The sequence below is a fragment of the Diceros bicornis genome, chromosome 35, assembly GCF_020826845.1.
Source record: "Diceros bicornis minor isolate mBicDic1 chromosome 35, mDicBic1.mat.cur, whole genome shotgun sequence".
In the NCBI taxonomy this organism is placed as follows: domain Eukaryota; kingdom Metazoa; phylum Chordata; class Mammalia; order Perissodactyla; family Rhinocerotidae; genus Diceros; species Diceros bicornis.
Genome location: NC_080774.1, coordinates 8,723,616 through 8,745,166, shown reverse-complemented (window position 1 = coordinate 8,745,166; position 21,551 = coordinate 8,723,616). Strand labels below are relative to the sequence as shown.

The following is a 21,551-nucleotide window of genomic DNA, read 5'->3' as shown; positions in this document are numbered from 1 at the left end:
GATACACTGGCAAAAAATATGCAAAGACATAAACAAAAAGCTATTCATTGAAGCACAATTTGTAATAGCAAAAGAATGGCAACAACTCAAATGTCCACCAACTGGGGAGTGGCTGAATGAACTGTGGAAAACCCACTCAGTGGAATACTATGAGACTGTGAACAGGAATAAGCATACCCACTAGTTTGGCTATAACAGAAAAGATAAATAACAAGTGCTGGTGAGAATGTGGAGAAATCAAAACCCTCACACGCTGCTGGTGGGAATGCAAAATGGTGCAGCCTCTTTGGAAAGTAGTCACACATTTCCTCAGAATTTTAAACACAGAATTATCATATGAACCAGCAATTCCACTCCTAGGAATATAATCAAGAGAAATGAAAACATATTTCTACACAAAAACTTGTACAAGAATGTTCATAGCAGCATTACTCATAACAGCCAAAAAGTAGAAACAACCCAAATGCCCATCAACTGATGAAAGGATAAACAAAATGTGATATAAGCATACAATGGAATATGACTCAGTAATAAAAAAAGAATGAAGTACTGATACATGCTATGACATGGATGAACTTTAAAAACAGTATGCAAAGTGAAAGAAGTCAGTCACAAAGGACCACATATTATATGATTCCATTTATATGAAATGTCCATGATAGGCAAATCTATTGAGACAGTTTGGTCTCTGGTAGTTGTCTAGGGCTAGAGGTTCAGGGGGAAATGGGAAGTGACTGCTAATGGGTTTAGGGTTTCTTTGTGGGGTGATAAAAATGTTCTAAAATTTATTGTGGTGATGGTTGCACAACTCTGTGAATATACTAAAAACCATTGAATTGTACACCTTAAATGGGTGAATTGTATGGTATGTAAATTGTATCTCAAAAAAGTTATTAAAGAAAGGAATAAAGCATATATTGCTAAGAATAAAAAAAGCATGGAGAATAAAGTGTGTATAACATGCTCTTCTTTCTTTAAGAAGGGAGAGATATATGAATATATAATGTTATTTTTTAAAGGAATAATAAACTAAAAATTAAAAAAATAATTACCTATGGGGGAAGGAAAGAATAGGGTGGATAGCACAGGGTAGATGCTAGAAACTTCTTTGAATATTTCTTGCTTTGTAGATTTGACCTGGAATCATGTAACTATTTTAAATAATTATAAAACAAATTAATCCCTAAAAAGTAATGCCTAAAAATCTAAATAAACATACATATGTATCCAGTTTAATCTGTGGCATAACCATACAGAATTATTCTAAGTGACTTTAAAACAGTAATTTGACTGTATATCCCTAGTGGGATATACCATAAAGACAAAACAAACTAAAAAACAATTTTCAGCAATAATCATATTTTTGGTGGTAGTACTGGTACTTTTATTTTGAAACTGTTGTATGTAAAGTATGGATTACAGCAAATGGTGAATTATGATGGTGCCAATGGGCTAAAGCAAATAATGAATTAAATTATGTTGGTGTTACTGAGAGCCTGAATTTTCAATGTGGGATAAGGAGAAAGACATGAGATTGACGAGGTTAAGTAAACCCCCAGTAGTCTTGAATCTGAACTGGAAGGATTAGTACGATGTACTTTAGTACATGGTGTACTTTAGTATATTTTGATGTAGATGGTGTACTTTATGACAGAAAAAGAGAAAAACTACTTCCTAGCTCTGTCCACTGAAAAGACCTAAAAACGACTGGCCACCCCAGTAGCAATGAGAAATCCTAATACAACCCAGATTGGATTAGCAGACATTTGGTCCACGTCAAAAGGTCCTTGACATTTGGTCCTGTCCCAAATGTCCATGAATATATTTGGTCCATGCCAAATGGTTTTGGACAAGACCAAATATCAAGGACCTTTTGGTGTAGACCCAATGTCTCCATGGACGTTTTGGATGGGACCAAATATGACCAGATATCAAGGACCTTTTGGCATGGACCAAATGTCTTATGAACCAAATGTCCTTTGGACCAAATGTCTTATGGACGTTTTGGACAGGACCAAATGTCCTGTAAGGCCCAGATTGTGGTCTCTAAATATCATTTCCTACTAAAACAAATCAGGCTCATAGAAGAAAGTCTAATTCCAGGTCTAGGGTAGGAAATGTTGAAAATGAGCTTAGAAATATTTTAATCATATCAGAAAGCAAGGACATTATCAAAGACAAATAGAATCTTAAAAGGACTCAGAAGTTAACTTGAAAAGCATTCTACTAGCCAAAAATGGGACAATTTGAGCATCAATAAAAAAATGTTTGAAACTTATCAAATATGATTACATCTATGATTCATAACGACATTAAATAAAGGAACAATCAAAAAATTAAAAACTAACCCTTACTGATCACTCTTACTGTTGGAAGATGAAAATGAGTTGGAGGAAACCAGTTTATTTCGAAAATTGATAAAAATAAGAATCAAGCATGCACCCCGCCTTTCCTATATGAACTATAATGCATGATAACCAAATAGTTGATGAGAGGAGGTTTCTTTTTATAGAAATAGTCCAGCTAATAAATGAAGAAGAAATCATAGCATCAACATTTTGTAATCCCTAACGAAATTAACGGGGGCCACCCCCGTGGTGCTTAGCAGTTAAGTGTGTGAGCTCCGTTACTGGTGGCCCCGGGTTTGGATCCCGGGTGCGCACCGACGCACTGCTTCTCGGGCCATGCTGAGGCCGCGTCCCACATACAGCAACTAGCAGAATGTGCAACTACGACATACAACTATCTACTGGGCTTTGGGGAGGGGAAAAAAAGGGAAAAAAGGAGGAGGATTGGCAATAGATGTTAGCTCAGGGCCAGTCTTCCTCAGCAAAAAGAGGAGGATTGGCGTGGGTGTTAGCTCAGGGCTGATCTTCCTCACAAAAAAAGAAAAGAAATTAATGGATAGGCAATGATAATCAATGGCTGCTAACATCACAAAGAGACAACCAGACATTATTACCTCCAAATTAAAGTACATCATTCCACCTAGAAAGTATTCTTGCCAAAAAGAAAATCAAACCAGAATCTGTTCAAGCTTCTTGTCCTAATATATAGGAAATATAGGAAACAGAGGAACACCTTAAAAAGACATCACAGGGTCACACTCAGTAAACTACAAACTATAGGAAATGCTATAGGATAAACAAGTTTCTTCAATAAATAAATTGCAAGAAAATTATTAGATAAATAGATAAGTAGGAAAGAGAACCTATAGATTAAAAGAGACTTGAACATAACCAAATGCAGGCACATGAATCCTGTATGGATCCTAATTAAACAAAGCAACTAAAGAAAAGGAAAGAAAGAAAGAGACAATCAAGGAAATCTGAACACTGACTAGATATTTGCCAATATTAAGGAATTATTAAAATTTTCAGATGTGGTATGTTGTTAAGTTTTTTAAAAGCCTTTATTTTTTAGAAATATGTTCTGAAATATTTACAGATGAAATGATATGAAGTTCAAGATTTGCTTCAAAACAATCCAGTTGCGGCTGGGGATACAGATGAAACAAGAATGGCCATGATTGCCACAGCTTAGGGACACATGAGAGTTTACTAAACTATTTTCCCCTCCTTTGTATATGCTTGAAATTTTCCATCACAAAAACGTTTTTAAAAATTCTAGCATCCTTGAATAATGCTTTGTTACGTAGCTCAGTATTTTCTGAGATCACAGAATGCTCTTCAGACTAAACTCCTCCTGCCTGGGTTCCTTTCAGATAATCCATGGCTTTCATTTGAATCTTTTGTCTAGAAATACATAACAACATATATACCCTCATAATCTAATAGTTGTGGATAAAATGATAAATGCCTTAGCACTAAAATTTAATTTATTCTATACTTGCAAACTAACTTGAAACCTGAAAAGCTATATTGCCTTAATTCATTAAAGATTATAAATATTTTGATTTATATCATTTAAGGTAAGCTTTCATTTAAAACAAAAATTCCACACTCACAGATATAAACACAAATAGCTCTGTCACCACAGTTGGCAGACACTAAGGAAACTAAGCATTATCAGGTGTATAGAATTTCAAACTTAAACAGGCGTGTTTTGTGCCTTTTCCACAAATTCTATTATAATCTGGAGATTAGCAATGACAGAAGAACATTTATTCTTTACTTTCTTCCCATTTTAAGACTATGGATAATACAGCATATGGTGTTTATGAAGATGTTCACCAATAAGATTACAGATCTAAATATGTAGGCCAAAGGAGTGGTCTTACCTGTTGCCTATATAGTGATAGTTTGCCTTCAATTGGCTCATTTCTCATCATTTTCTTTTCAATCAGCTGATTGATCTGTGTGTTCATTTCATTTATCTAAAACAGTATGAAAGTAAAAAGGGTTAAAACTCTCCCTATGATTATACAAACTAAGGGACATCTGGCCAAACCAAGCTTTGAATTTACAGTTCTTATCAGTGATTTAATGGGAGGAACAGTTCCATTAATGTCATAAGTGGGTTGTTATGATTACTTTTATAAACAATTTACATTTCACGGCTCCTGATCTATATTCACACAATTTGATTACTTATATGGATTTAACCATCCATGTCTAAATTATCCTAAAATATTCTACATGAAATATTTATGCATTATTATCAAAAAGATGATTTCTAAAAATCTGAAGTTATCCCCTCACCTAGGTTGTGACTTTCAAGTCACTATAAGTGATAAAGCAAATCCGGACTAACATTCCCCTGGGATGTAGTACAAGGAGTTCATGAACCCAGCTGAGAGGTGACATGGATGACATCTAAAAACCCTTCCTGTTCTAATGATCTGTGATTCTACCATAGCTGTCATTTATCCTACTCATTAATCTAAACCTTTCCCAAATGTAATAAAGTAAAACTGAATAAAGCCAATAGAAGCACATAGTCCCTCAACAAATAAAAAAATTACACGGCTTTCAGTATATCTATCCTTTGAAAAGACTAGAGTTCTCCTGTTAATTCTGACATTAAATTTGAGCCATATATGACTTAGACATCTAATTTCAAAAAGTAAATTAAAAGAATAAAATGGTCAGATTATGTATTTAATTGTAGTGGCTATTAAGCACATAGTAAGCACATTAAAGGATAAGCAAGTCAAAACCTTTCAGTCGATGTTCATGATATTTAATTATTTAAAAAATATATACATCTGACTAGCGTCTTATTTCTAGGGAACAAAAATGTTAGGTTTCAATGAACATTACAAGAAAATTTAGTAATTCCAAAGCAGGTATAAAAGGCTAATAAAAAATATTGGCTTTAAATATAAAATTGCTATAATATTATTCTTAGAAATAAAAATTAATGATATTTAAAATATTTTAAAATTTGCCATCTAAATGATTACATTATAAATACATAAACCTATGAGTCGATCATATGCATTAATTTATATATCCAAGTTACTTAGTTACATAATCAGTTGACTAGGTTTTTATAACATCGTGTGGATTAAGTAACAGCATTATATGCTATAATCGTTCATAAAGAACAACTCCTCATAAAAGCTGTCAACTCTTAGCACAGCTTAACTTAAGAGTCAAGAGTAGAACACTATAGAAAGCAGTTCACATAATTTTCACAGGACTGGGGATGAGATAAAATTGGGATCTATAAAAAGAAGACGACTGTCACTTACTTTAGATTCAAGTTCAAGGAGATCAGAATGGCCCATAGCAGGCTCTGAAACCACTTTTTGTAAAAAATGCAGTTCTTTTTTCTTGTTTTCTAATTCTTTAGGAAATTTTTCAGTTACCATATATGAATTAAACTTTATCTCCTCCTCTAGTCTCTTCATTAAACCTTTAAAAATAAAATGAATGTATATTCAGCTCAAGAGAGTAGGTATAGTGATACTTTGTACACTTGAAAATATAAGACCTGGATAGTAGGGTCTATCTGTCGAAAGCATTCTGTATAACATCTAGTATAGTACAATAAAACATTGGCCACTGAAATCTTCTGATGTTCATTAGAATGATAATGAAGAAGGACAATTTACAAAGAAGAATATTTAACTAATTACAGAAAAAGTAACATTATGATCTTTCCAAATTACCATCTAATTCTTTTTACTCCACAATATGCAAAAATAACATTTGTAGAGCCAGATATACTGTCGGGTCATATTTTGCCTTCTAAGTATTTAAGAAATCCACGAACGAAATGACAACACAAATGAAATCTAATCCAGGTTCTTTCTTCTATAAGCAGTCATTTACTCTTTTTCTTTTGCAATACTTCTGAAGCGATTTATAGTTCTATTTTAATACTTCATAAATGGTAATACATTATAATTTGTCAGCTTCAAACCAACGAAGACATTACTAAAAGTACAAGTTCAAAACCCAAAAAAGAGAAATTATCTACATTCATAAATGTTTTCAGTTTTCCATGTTTGGTAGTTTTGATTTTGTAAAGTATTAGTTTAAAGTTAAGTGGAACTTAAACTATATTTTTAAGATTTAATAGTTTTCTTATTTTGGCAGAGTGCACAAATACACACACACACAGATTTTCAGTGAATAATGGTTTTGTTATAAATTCCCAGCCTAGAGAGCTTTAAAAAGTTTATTTCAGATCTTTCCATTACACATTTACAAACTCTGGCTTGACTTTTTAAAACATTGGATTTCCGGTTTAAGTAATCTGCGTGCGTAGATTGCATAATAAATCTGGCCCAAAGCCTTAAAATTATTTTTAGTTCTGCTGTGCTAGCCATATATTAACATGTAAAAATTTATTAATGGCAAATTCCAAGTTTTCCATTCATCCCTACAATTTTCCCCCGTTTTAGGGACTGGTGAAAGGGAGGGAAGAGAAAAGTGTTTAATGACTCACACTATAATTAGGCAGTCATTCCTATGTAGTTTCCGATTAAATCTACATCCTGGCTTCTTTGGCTATTAGATGACTAGTTTTTCCATCTTCAAGTTCTTAAACATACTGTATGTAATCAGGGAGATGAGGCACCAAAGTCTAAAATGTTTTTAAAGACATACAAAGGGGCACAAGGAAACATCTGGGGGTGATGGATATATTTGTTATCTTGATTAAGGCTGATGGTTTCACCAGTGTATACATATGTCAAAATTTATCAAGTGTATACTTTAAATATGTGCAGTTTATGTCCATTTTACCTCAACAAAGCTGTTAAAAAACATAAAAACAGAGTTTCCATCATATTTTAAATTCCTCTCTTAAAAATTTTAACTTAGACCTTGAAAAGTAGCCATACGTTTCTATGAAGTTTTTAAAAAAATATCTTTCAAAATCCTGGTGAAATTAAATATAAGGTCACTAAGATCTCAGTAAACTTTTTGATTAAAAATCCTCTGAAAACATCTCATTGATCCTACTATAACTGAATGAGTAGTTTCTTTTATGTAATAAATCTCTTGAATGTGTAGAGTACAAAGATGAATTAACTTCAATGAATGCTTTATAATATGGCTACTGCTCTGAAAAAATACAAATCATATCGTTAAACTAAAAATACTTTTTATTTAAGTAAATAGAAAGAAATTTTTTATAAACCATTTTTTGTTACTAAAAAGTTTAGATAGATCTTTTTTAAATTAAATACCTGGATCAATTAAACATCTGTTTAATCTACTCTTTTCCTAGGCTGCTGAATACAAACCTTAAGACTCTGTTTTCCACAAAGATGTCAACAAAGCAAGAACTCCTTAACTTCCTGCTCCCCACTCCCTGTCCACCCAGAAAAAACACATATTACACACATAATATCTTATTTTTATATTTTCAGCCATTTTTTCTTATTGGATTCCCCTCTTATCTGTGGAAAAGATAATTTTCTTCCTATCCAGGGTTAAGGTCTCTACTCCCACCTCCCAACTACTTAACAGAATATTTGCTGAATGCCTGCTATGTGTAATCTAGTGTGCTAGGGCCTGGAAACAGACCAATTATGACTTGGTGACTAGCCTGGGATTTAGTTGAGTCAGAGTCAGATATGCTAACAATTAACATATTGTGGTAATTGCTGGAGAACATTCAATGCAATGCATGGAGTACAACGGGAGCACACAGGAAAGACTGTTATCAATTCTCACCTTTTCCTCCTGAATCTTCAGCTCTCCATTTGTTTATAACTCTTTCTTCCAGCACATGAACACCACTACACTACCACCCTCCCTCAGTCTAGGCACAGTACTGTCTTTCTCACTCATTTGCATACTCCCTCTCTTGCCTTCTTTTCAAAAACAAGTAGTCAGAAGAAGCCTATCCTATTATCTCTACTTCTTCATCTATCATTTGCTCAGCCCACTATACTGTTTTTACGTTCTTTCACGGCACTGTGCCTTGGCATGGAATGTCTTCCACTCCTTCACCTTTCCAACTTTAACTTAGGTCAGTTGCCACCACGTCCAGGAAGCCATTATTAGGGTTTAGTGCTTTGCCTCTTGGTTCTCATAGAACCTTACGCTGAGCGCCATCATCGTATTCATCACGCTGCATTACCACTGTTCGGGGCTTGTCATTCCTCCATTAGACTGTGAGCACTTGAATAGAAATATCTTTCTTTCTAATCTATGGGTAATTGAACTTAGCATAGTACCTGATATGTAGAAGATGTTCAATAAATATTGAGTTAATGGACTATTGGTTTTGAGCCGACTATTTCTATTACTACTTATCAATGCAATTGATTTTATTGTTTTGCAGCATCTACTAACATATTACTTATATTAATATTTTAAACCAACATCCCAAGAGATGCCTCAAGCAGAACTTTATTTGTCCATTTTATTACTAAATAACTATGTATTTCCTGGTCCAAACAATTTCTATTTAGGCTAGAAAGCCAAAGCAAAATAAAGACTATTAACTCAAATAAAAAATGAAATATTACTAATACTGGAAACATCTTTGGACATTCTGTTTAGTTGCCAGAACTCAAACATAATAGCAAGAAATATTTAACCTAATAAAATTGAGGATAACAGATATTGCAGAAACACACATTCAGGCTAACTTTTTTTTTTTTTTTTGTGAGGAAGATCAGCCCTGAGCTAACATCCATGTTAATCCTCCTCTTTTTTTGCTGAGGAAGACCAGCTCTGAGCTAACATCCACTGCCAATCCTCCTCCTTTTTATCCCCAAAGCCCCAGTAGATAGTTGTATGTCATAGTTGCACATCCTTCTAGTTCAGGCATTTTAAATTGTATTAAACTGTACTGATCAATTATTTTTCTGCATACCAAATCTTTCAATTCTTATATTCATTAACTTCATTTCCAAAAATTCACTGTGAATAATAAGTTCTAATAATTTCTTAGCAAGAGTAGGCCTACACAAATTGCTTATTGATGTTAATTTTTAAATGGCTATAATTTAATGGATTTCTTTTGAAGACTCACCTTAATTTTTTATAATAAATATGTGAAAGAATCTACATCAAATCCAAAGAACATATACTAAAAAGACATATATTATACTAAAGGGAAAAAAATCATTAAAAAATTATTTTCTTTTGTCCTGAAAATTAACATTTTCCTAAAAAGTGAAAACTTAGTGAATAAAGAATCGAATGACACCAACAAATAAACGCCTAGCAACTTCCAAGTATTGCCCGAATCTGAATTTATAATGACTGAGAGCAGTGAGAGATTGTATGTATTAACCATACATCTTGTAGGGAGTACTGTACTGGTTTCTTAAATATCAATTAAATATACTATATTTCCTTGATTTTAAGATGCCATTGATTATAAGACACCATCAACTAAATTACAAATACCATGTTAAATGAACATATAAAATGTAAGATACATCCTGATTACAAAAACAATAAAAATGGGAAAGAATACGTGTCTAGAATTAAGGAAACACTATCTCTTTTACCAGCTTTATTGAGATATAATTTATATACCATAAAATTCATCTGTTTAAAGTATACAATTCAATGGATTTTAGTATTTTCACATAACTATCCTCCCCTACAACACCCCAAGCCTATGTAATCACTAGTTTGATTTCTATCTCTATGAATTTGCTTTTCCTGGACATTTCATAAAAATGGGATCATATAATATGTGGTCTTTTGTGACTAGTTTCTTTCACTTAACATGTTTTTGAGGTTCATACACGTTGTAGCACGCATTAATACTTCATTCCTTTTATTGTTGAATAAGAGTCCATTGTATGGATATACCACATTTTGTTTATTCATTCATCAGTTTAGGGACATTCGAGTTGTTTCTAATTTTTGGCTATTATGAAATAATGCTGCTATGAGTATTTATGTACAAGTTTTTGTGTGGATATACGTCTTCAATTTTCTTGGGTAGATACTTAGAAATGACATTGCTGGGTCATATGGTAACTCTATGTTTAACATGTGAGGCCAAACTGTTTTCCAAAGAAATTGCACCATTTTACATTCCCACCAGCAACATATGAGAGTTCCAATTCCTCCATATTCTCATCAACACTTGTTATTGTCTGTCTTTTTTATTATAGTCATTCTATACATTGTATCTTAGAGTAGATTTCACAGAATACTACAGAAAGATAAATTAACCCTCTAACAGCTGGATATTTACATTGGAATATTTCTCCAGTACCAACAAGAGTTTTGCACTGTTCTTCCATTTTACATGGTCTCCCTTCTGATGAGCAAAAACACTTTAAAAACGGCTAGGATGGCCGGCCCTGTGGCTTAGGGGTTAAGTGCACGTGCTCCGCTACTGATGGCCCGGGTTCGGATCCCGGGCGCACACCAACGCACCGCTTCTCCAGCCATGCTGAGGCCGCGTCCCACATACAGCAACTAGAAGGATGTGCAACTATGACATACAACTATCTACTGGGGCTTTGGGGGGAAAAAAAAAACGCCTAGGATGGGTTTGGTGGTGTAATCTTGGATAATAGAACAATTTATCCTCTATGAAAAGCTAATGGGACAACAGAGTCATGGATACCCATGTCATTAGCACAACCCAAAATATGAAGAAACATTCAGTTTTAAGTGTCCAGCATTTTATTCTTTTTCTTTATAGTTCTGGCTCTAAAACAATGATTCACATTTTTTCCATCCACTTTTTTCATAACATCCATCTTAAGTACTTCATATACTCACACATCAGAGAGCCTCCATCCATGGTGATTTTCATTACCTTCACCATCTGACAAAACATTGAAGGGGAATTTAAAACCCCAGGACTCTTACTCACTGGCTAGGAAATTAGGCTCCAAAATGCTGAGATATCACTTGATGATAATTAATTCCCATTAGTCAATTACTTTAAGGAAGACTACTGATTTAAACTAATATTCTCTGGTCACCTATATCATAAAATAATTTCCACTTACTTTCAGGCTTTGCATCTGCCGCTGCATGGCGCATACTTTTCAGCTGGTTTTGTACTCTTTGTAGTCTCTGTACTGCATGAAATAGCTTTAAAATACAATTAGATCCATTACTTGCTTAGTCTATTGAAACTTACCATTCACACAGACAAGCAATGAAAAATACAAGTTTCACATAATTGTGGTGATATAAAAGAAACAAATAATAAAAACTAAGAAAATTACTATGTTAAACCCCAAATGTAACTGATTCTCTCAATACCTTTTCATGTAAAACTTAAAAAAAAAAAGCTTTCAGAAATTTTTTTAGTTATTTGTTAAATTTGGTGATAATGGAAAAATATTTGTTAAAAAAATAAATGTAGGGGCTGGCCCGGTGGCGTAGTGGTTAAGTTCGCGTGCTCTGCTTTGGCAACGGCCTAGGGTTCATGGGTTCGGATCCTGGGCGCAGACCTATGCACCATCTCATCAAGCCATGCTGTGGTAGCATCCCACATACAAAATAGAGGAAGACTGGCACACGTTAGCTCAGGGACAATCTTCCTCTCTCACACACACACACACACACACACACACAAATATATATATATGTGTGTATAAATATACACACACACACACACACACCAGCCTTTTCTTGTTATAACATAGTTTTCTTAATTCTAACGAACGCAAGAATTCTCACAAATGATGTCTCAGAATCAGAAACTGATGCTAAGCAACCACTTTGGCCAGGCAATGCAGCTTACTGCTGCAGTGGAACTACGGTGACACCAACTCAAGCTCCAAAAGAGCCAAACATCTGAACTGCCCACTTAGGAGGAAACAAAGCTGACTGGAACTTTATTTTTAATGTATTAAGTCTACTCAGTTTTAAGATAGACTTTTAACAAAATAAAAGTAATACTTTCTGGCCAAAGTACTTTTTATTTAAGGCAAAGTCTACAAATCTGGAATGTGGGTGATTTTGAGCCTTTTCATGATTTGCTTATTTGCCACTGGAGTGAAGTGTAGGAGGATACTGTGATCAGTGGAATAGAAAGAAAGGAGATTCTCATAGCCACAGAATCTCAGGAAACCCTTGAGAGATTCTAGAAGTTTTATCAGCAGTTAACCTTACTGCTTAGCATTACAACGAATGTTGTGTAATGGTTTAAACACAGGCCAAAAGACACTGTATAAATACATACAGAGTACAGAATCCAAAGGTGGTATTGTTGTTGCTGTTGGCACCACAAGAGTATTCCACCACGTTAACAAAGGGAAATATGAACTTCTACAATTCTAACATTCTTCTTTCTTTACATTTGAATTATCAGAAGGAACTATTTCTCTCATCATGAGAATATAAGCTTTCATGTGAATACCTGATTCTTTTGTTCCTGTTTCTGCTGTGCAAGAAATTCTTCTCTCTCTTTTTCTACTCGAAGTTGCCTTGCTATTTTAAGCATCCGTTGATGATTCTGAACTGTCTCCACCTACAGTAAGGGAATAAGTAGTACATGTTACTGTCAGGTTTAAGAAAGAAACTAGCAAGTCACGTGACTCAGACATCCACTCATCATTTCCTTTTGGTAAACAGTACTCCCTAGAGATGACAATAAAGCTCTGGTCCTTAAAAGTTTTGGGCTACTGCCTAGGGAGATTCCCTTTCCATCAATGTTACTTGAGTCCATCCTCAGATGTACATCCATGCCTTGCTTAATCTTCATTCGCATTCCTAAATCTTTCCAAGTCCTTGGGACTTAGAGCCAAAGTCTTACAGTGCTAATTCTTGCCTTACCCTTTTCTTCAAACGTTCAACTCTCTTAATGAGCTGATCCTTTTCTTCCTCCATTGCACTGATATCCTAAAAAGTAGACAAGAAGTCATTATAAGAAAAAGTATTCTTTGTCTGTACACTTCAGAGAAGGTTTTTATACGATTATGCATCTACCATTTTCATCACTTATAATCAGACCACTAAGGAACAAAGATCCTCTTTTATTTTTTTTTTAAAGTTTTATTTATTTATTTATTTAGTGTGTGTGTGTGAGGAAGATCAGCCCTGAGCTAACATCCATGCCAATCTTCCTCTTTTTGCTGAGGAAGACTGGCCCTGGGCTACCATCCATGCCCATCTTCCTCGACTTTATATGGGACGCCGCCACAGCATGGCCTGATGAGCGGTGCGTTGGCGTGTGCCCAGGATCCGAACCCCGGGCCACCAGCATCGGAGCGTGCGCACTTAACCGCTATGCCATGGGGCCGGCCCAAGATCCTCTTTTAGATGAAGGGCATTTCTATTTCACCCCAGGGTTCTTCATGCAGGGTAATTTATTTGGCAGCTTGGTGTTCATCTAGAAAAGCAACTAAAACAGGTTATAATGTAGTAAGGTAAAGCCGCCAACTAGCACATTTGTGTTCTGATTCCAAATATGGGCACATGATTTTTTAAAATTCTTTCCATTATAGAAAGTATACAGGTCTAAAAACATGAACAACAGCTGCTGACATCCCATCTGCTCTGTTAAATACCAAACTATGTATTCTGCCAATTTTCCATCAAATTATTTTTAAGGCTATGGTGATTTCAAGATAAATTTGTGTCTGGTTTTGTCAATTAACCAATTCCCTTCCTAAAAATAAAGACTTCAAAAATAAGCCACCTTACTTTGAACCAACTCCATAATATTTTCTAATGAAAACAAACAAATAAAAAATCCTTCCTAAACCTAAAAAACTAATAGCCTAACTATCACAGTAATACTAAAGGGAAAAATATACATAGCAGTCAGTATTGATAGGATTCGAGGAAATAGGCACTCTTACTCATTACCGGTGGCATTGTAATAAAGAATAATATCAAAAGTCTTAAAATAAATGCGTATACCTTCTAGCCCAGTAATTCCACCTCTGGGAATTTGTCCTAATAAAATACTCATGAAAGGTCACAGACTTCTCTATAAGGATTCTCATAAATGCTAATTATATCTAAAATTTGGAAATGACCCAAATGTCTGAGGATTATTAAATAAATTATGGCACAATACAATGAAAATCATTAAAAATTATGCAGAAGAATGCTTAATGACAGGAGAAAAAGTCTTGATATGATATTACTTGAAAGAAGCAGATTACAACATTTATTTATAGTACAATATCAAGAAAAAGATTTAAACATATTCACTAAAATGTCAATAGTTATCTCTAGAGAATGAGATTATGAGTGAATTATTTTCTACATCTTGTGTAATCATATTTTCTATAAAGAATATGCTCAAAAATATTTTGGTAATAATTAATGAAATTAAAATTATAGACTCTAGGTTATTTCATCTTTTGGTTTACTCACATCACATAATGGAGGAACAGCAGATGGACATCTAACATGCTTATTCCATACTATGTATCTACTAGGTATCTACTTATGGGTCTTTCTCCCCGTCTAGATGTGAGTCTATCTTTCATTTCTAATATATTCAACAAACTCTTACTGAGAACCTACCATGCACTGGGGATACAGTGGTGAACAAGACACACAGACATGGTCCTTGCCCTCACAGGGCTTTAAGATAGTTGGGAAGACAGACATTAAAGTAATTATAAGTGTAATGAGTGTTATAAAACAAAAAGAATTGGGGGAACTAATCTATTTCGGGAATTAGGGAAGGCCTCCCGGAGAAAGCAACTTCTAATGTTTCCTGATTGAATAAGATAAAGATGGCGTTGATAACTCAGGAATTCTAAAAATACAAAATCCATGAAAGTGAAAAGTAGCAAGTGTTTAGGGAAAGAACTTATATACCTGGTGACAATGTAAAAATATTTTTTTGGAGAACATTAAGCAACACGCATCAAAAGTTCTGAAAATTTCAGGGGCTGGCGCAATGGCCTAGTGATTAAGTTTGGCATGCTCTGCTTCAGTGGCCCAGGTTCAGTTCGGGGCACAGACCTACACCACTTGTTGGCAGCCATGCTGTGGCGGCAACCCACACACAAACTAGGGGAACACTGGCACAGATGTTAGCCCAGGCTGAATCTTCCTCATACAAAAAGAAGAAGATTGGCAACATAGATTATCTCAGGGCAAATCTTCCTCAGCAAGAAAAACAAACAAAAAGTCCTAAAAATTTCCATATGCTTTAATAAGCAATTGCATTTCTAGAAATTTATTCTGAGGAAACAATCACAGACACACAAAAATAACTTTACGTAGAAGATAATCATACCGTTATCTATAATAGCAAAAAATGAAAACAAAAAACCAAAAATGACTAAACTATCCACACTATGGAATATTATTTAGCCATTAAAAATCACATTGTAGAAACATAACAATGGGAATATATTTATAATGTAATGATTAAAAGCAAGATACAAATAATTATGTATGGCATGAGCCCAAATCCACACATACACATGAAAAATAGCCTAAAAGGATATACAACAAAATGTTAACAATTGGATGATTTTTTCTTTTTTGTTCTTTTCTCTATTTTCTATAATATATATCTGATGTATACATATTAGATAAAGACCCAAAATGTAATCTTTTTAAATCTATGGTAGAGGTCTATAAGAACTCATTACAAATTTACCCTAGCCTCATTAATTTCTTCAGTAAAGAACTAGCAAAGGTCCTACACAAAAAATTCTGCCATTTGCTATCACTAGTTTCCATATAGTCTTAAGACTCATACTCAATTAACTAACAAAAATGCTAAATCTAATATTATTGAAAAAAATATTATGTTCTATTTTCTTTACCCTTCTTATTTCTGCTGTAGAAAATCCAGATGTCTTCAGCTGCTCACATTCTTTATGCAAAGTTTTAAAGGCTTCCATCAACTCTTCATACTAAAAGAACAAGTTAAAAAATTATAAACTAACGACTAGGTCCAGTAGGCTTTTCTTAATCAGGTTATCAATTAACTTATAGTGATTACTTAAATCATTATAGAACAGCATTAAAAATACATCCTTAAACATTTATATGGGAAACAAAAAGTAAGTGTGTATAATCTGGCCTAAATACTTCTCCAGCTTCCTCTCTGGTTATTTTCCTACCTCACACTCTATACTCCACCTACGTTGATCTTCTTTTTCAGTTCCTGGAACATTCCAAACTCTCACCTCCAATTTACACACCCTATTCCCTCTGAGAATACTCTTTGACCTCCTCACCTCTAACCTGGATAGCTCCTATTCATCCTTCAGGTCTCAGCATACATACCACTATCCTCAGAAAAGGCTTCTCTAGCCCTGTACCTATCCTATATCAGAGTATCATGATATTAGAGTAGATATCACATAAAATTATAATTGCCTAGTTACTTGTCTGTCTCCCACCCTTAGACAGTGAGAGCCAAGAGGACAAAAATCATATTGATCGTGTACACTTTTGTATCACTGGGGCCTAGCACAGTGCATAACTCATATAGGTGTTCAATAAAAAGTAGCTGAATGAATGGAAAAAAGTACAACTTTACCTAAAATTTTTAAAAAATAGTATTTTTTGTGAGCAATGACAGGAAATTAACAGTATTTTTCCTGACTGATCATATCCTACAAATCTACAGATCATTCATTCTAAAACCCTTCACTCAGAAAGACAATGTGAATTTTTTTATTAGGGTCTCTGCTAAATGACTGACTAAATGTGCTGTCATTGTATATATACACCTCAAATATACTTCAAGAACAAATATGTCTTTATTATCATTAATTCTTCCATTAGCTAACTGGCCATATTTAGTAAAAACTATTAATAAACTTTCCCCAGAAGAATTAGTATTTATCAAATTTATTGATGGGGGAGAGTAGGGAGGAGAAAACATTTTGCACTTACACTTCTCTATTTCCTGCACTATATAAAACCTTCAAAGGCAAGGGCTGGTGTGGTCTCATTCTGCTGTACTTCTCCCATGGCACCTACTATAACGTTTGACACAATTATTTACATAAACTTTTCGACCCCAGAAATGTCTTAAGAGATCAATATTGACTCTATTTGGAGTGACTGCCATGACTACCCAAAATAACAAAATCTATGAAAAAACATTTAGTGAAAAAACATTTAGTGATTGTTTTGATTCAATCCAAATTTTGAGCACATACCATATAGAAGCAACTCTATAAAAGCAACTCTGTATTTCCCTAGAGGAAAATAAAGATGGATAACACATAATATCTATCTTCATAGACTTCACTATTAGGAGAGACAGATTGACAAACCATTCACAGCAAACTGGCACAAATCAGTCTACGTACATACTGTGGAATAAAAGCATAGAGTGCTAAACAAAGGTACTTTTTCTTGTTTTTTACTCAAAGTCCTTTGAAATCTTAAGCCTGAATTCTTTTTCCACAGCCTTTGATCAGCAATGTGCTTTGAAATCCCAGGACCAGCAGCCAGACCATCCAGAATCCTCAGGAGTTAAGAGCTTTAAGACCTTAAGGCCAGAACCCAGTAACACCCTATAACTCGAGTAGGAAAGTGTACTGAAATTTCAAACTCCTGGCCCTTTCTCTATCTTCCGTCTGATTGGGAAGTCCTTTGAGATCGAAAGCCAAGCTTCTTTGCCTACATGCAACTTTCACAGAGGCTCACATATTCTGATTTGCCTGGGATAGTGTCAATTTATACCTTTCGTCCTAACGTAATTAAAATGAGAGTCCCTTTCTCTCTGATTTGGATGAGAAGTTGTATAGACCTAACTGATCAGCAAAGTGCTCTGCAGTCCCAAGCCCCAGGATCCTTTCCATCCACAATTCTTAAGTAATAAATTATTCTAGGGGCCAGCCTGGTGGCGTAGTGGTTAAGTTTGCGCACTCCGCTTCAGCAGCCCAGGGTTCTCGGGTTCCAATCCTGGATGCGGACCTAGACACTGCTCATCAAGCCATACTGTGGCGGCGTCCCACATATAAAAATAGAGGAAGATTGGTACAGACGTTAGCTCAGGGACAATCTTCCTCAAGCAAAAAGAGGAAGATCGGCAGCAGATGCTGGTTCAGGGCCAATCTTCCTCACCACCCCCCCACCAAAAAAATTATTCTAAAATCCTAATTTCAGAGTTTTTTTCTATCCACATCCCCCATCACTGAAATAGTATTTCTGTGCAAAAGTCAATATTTTCATATGTGATTACAGTTGAACATTAGCTGATAATTGTTTTACCTTTTGGTGTCACCAGGAAATAGAGACAGCAAATAAGCTAAACAGATTAACAAGTATTTGAACATGTGCTTCTTGAAATCTATTACAGAGAGTTTAAAAATACCATTTATGTATTGTATACCTGTTTATTGGTATCAGCAACGGTTTCATCCTGAAGAAACTCACTTGGTACCTCAAGTTTTATTAAGAAACGAGCTAAATACGCTCTTTTCTTCAGTTCATTAATCCTCTGAAGAAGCCAGTGGAGCACTGGGTAAATTACAGGTTTACTTCCAATCACCAGACCCTGACGAAAAGTACTCCTATGAAAAGAAGACACACACACACACACACACACACACACACACACACACACACACACAGGCTGATAAGTAAACCTTGAAACATCTGCTCAATACCCTACTTACAATTTCATGATTGCTTTCCACAACTATTTAAAAAAGATACAACCAAGGCTATTCTAAAGCCTGTACATTAATGATACATTAACGAAGGATACATTAGCGTAACATAATGATACATTAATGTAAGTCTGTATGATAATGATAAACATAAAATTAGGCCCTCAATATATCACTAGAATCTATGGGGAGGTTGTGTTGGAACCATTATCTAGGATGACAGATAAATGATCAAATGGAATAGTGGATTTATCTGACTTTTGATTAGGAGAAATAACTGACTCACTTAAGACTTCTGCATGACAAAATAACATTAAAAGTTCCAGATTATTTTGAAATTTAGTGATAGTCTGAGGCCACTGGCTTATGGAGACTAGGTATTGCCTAGAAAGATTGATTGTAGCCTATGAAACCTTGGATATTAAAGCAGTTTTAACAAAGCAACACATTATCAGATTCTTACATGTCTGTGGCATTTCCTGGAGGTTTGTATTTAAGAATACCAAGGATGCTCAACATCCGTTTGGCTGTCTGCTCTGGCATCTCCTCTCTGATATCAACAACTTGCTAACAAATAAAGAAATTGAAAAAATATGTTATTGTTGTATATCTAACAAAGACAATATTTAAACTTACTGACAAAATTGTTCTGCTAGAGCATAACAGGCACAATGGTCTCTTCATAAAATAGATTAAGTACGAAGGCTCCCAGATTCCAAGTGAGGGTAGACACAAGTCAGATCAGGATTCACGTTAACAATGTCAAGCTTAAAAAAGTCTTCGGTGAAAAGACTAGTGTATGAGAGATATGAGGTAACTTGTAATACAATAAAACCTTTTGTAGAAGCATTTTCATTCCAGGACCAAATCTATTTATGTTTGAAAATAGAGAAATAATTTCTAAATAAGGTACAAGTAGATAATTTAATGTTTGAGCTAGCAGAGAAACCTTAAAGATCGTTCACTATTACTTTTCAGGCATGGAAAATAAGGCCCAGAGAGGTTAAAGCATTTGCCCAAGACTCACAGATATTTAGAGGCAGAAACTGGCTTTCCTGTCACCCTTTTCATCACAGAGAAAGAGAAAACTCTTACCTTTGGGTCAATCTCAGCCAGAACATCATTGAGAACCTGTAATAGTTGCATTGGCTCCAGGGAATCAAATGTGATTAAATTATAGTTCTTACTAAAAGGCTCCTTATTGAGACTGTCCACGATGAATTTGATTTGATCACTCATAATTAGGTGTTATAAAGTAAACTAAAGAGTAAAAAATAGAGAAAAATTGCTCAGCATTGGTAACAAAAGTTCTAGAAAAAATCAGTATTAGGTGATACGAAGTAGGCATGAAAAGTATAATTCTACATGGCATACAAAATGCTGTGAGAAGGGTTATTTTGTTGAACGAAATCAGAGTACAAAGACTTTATTATGAATGCTACAGTATATACTGTTAATATTTAATGCCAAATGTTTTTGTACATGCATCTGGTGTGACAGCAATCATCTGAATTAACATGAACAAATGAATAATAAGTCCCATCTGTATTAACATCTCTCCCATTCATCTCCACAACTTCTACCCAGGGGTAAAAACTTGTTAACCTGCAGACATGCTTCTAATTTTTTTTATTAGCAGCCCACGTTAATCTAGATTTCCAATTTCTCTTGAAAATCAGATTTGGCAACCCTGGGCCCACTTGGTGCCTGGCCATACCCAAGTAAACCTGAGCAGAGCCTGCAAGCTTTAGCCTGGGTACGTGCTCTTCGGTTTTGTCTTGGTTTCCTTCACCCTGCACTCTTCACCCATCTGTGTTATCAGCTTGGCCCTGTAGGAATCGACTCTGCCATCCTTGAATAACTCAGGCCTCCATTTCCTTTGCCTTCAATAAGGAAACAGCCTCATGTTTTCCAGTCTCTGATTCTCCCATTCCAAATCATTTGTAGGCTGCTCATTGTCCACAAAATACAGTCAAACCTTCTTGGATTTCGAGACTCTTTAAGATCTAGCTCAATTTAGCCTTTCCCAATTTTATTTCCAAATTGTTACCTTTCACCCTTTCAAACTTCAGCCGACTGAAAGTCACTGCTCCTTAAATAGCTTTTCCACCTTTGCCTTCATTAATGCTGTTTTCTCCGTCTAGAAGGACTTGTTCTCCCTTTCCCCATCACCAGAGGTGCAAATCCTAACCGTCCTTCGAACTCTGCCCTCCAAATGCAAGTTCCTCCAGGAAATCTTTCTCACACTGTCCCCCAGGTTCTGCATCAGAATAACAGTGCCTGCCCTCCAAGTTGACCACACTTTATCTGCACTGCTTTCCTACAGTTACGTTTCTATTTTGTACTGGTTACTTACATACATTTTCTCTTCTCTACTAAACTGTAAATTCCACGAGGACATACCTGTGCCTAATTCCATCTTTGAATACCCACTGCATCTAAAAAAGCAACTTTTCATTAGGTTGAATAAATTTCTTCACAGGCCCAAGGCCAGAAAAAAATGTAAGCCTAAGTAGGCTGGTGGTGAAAAAGATCATAACTTTTTAAAAAATTGAACATCTGATTATTCAATTGCTGAAACAGTGTTATCAATATTCCTAGTGTTTCCTGTATGCAGATATTATTTGCTTAGTATGGGAAG

At 34.9% G+C, this 21,551-nt stretch overlaps 1 protein-coding gene across 2 annotated transcripts in view; it reads right to left on the bottom strand.

Annotated features, from left to right (window-relative positions):
• Window positions 1-21,551, bottom strand: part of IFT81 (intraflagellar transport 81) — a 77,883-nt gene that overhangs the window by 54,750 nt on the left and 1,582 nt on the right. For both annotated transcript variants that reach the window (XM_058531394.1, XM_058531395.1), the window contains exons 2-10: window positions 20,006-20,170; window positions 19,374-19,477; window positions 18,631-18,811; window positions 16,100-16,189; window positions 13,134-13,199; window positions 12,718-12,828; window positions 11,357-11,441; window positions 5,657-5,820; window positions 4,241-4,336 (exon numbers count right to left, since the gene is read on the bottom strand). In XM_058531394.1, the coding sequence (XP_058387377.1) occupies window positions 4,241-4,336; window positions 5,657-5,820; window positions 11,357-11,441; window positions 12,718-12,828; window positions 13,134-13,199; window positions 16,100-16,189; window positions 18,631-18,811; window positions 19,374-19,477; window positions 20,006-20,149 (1,041 nt within the window). In that variant the 5' untranslated portion in view covers window positions 20,150-20,170. The remainder of the gene's footprint in view (window positions 1-4,240; window positions 4,337-5,656; window positions 5,821-11,356; window positions 11,442-12,717; window positions 12,829-13,133; window positions 13,200-16,099; window positions 16,190-18,630; window positions 18,812-19,373; window positions 19,478-20,005; window positions 20,171-21,551) is intronic.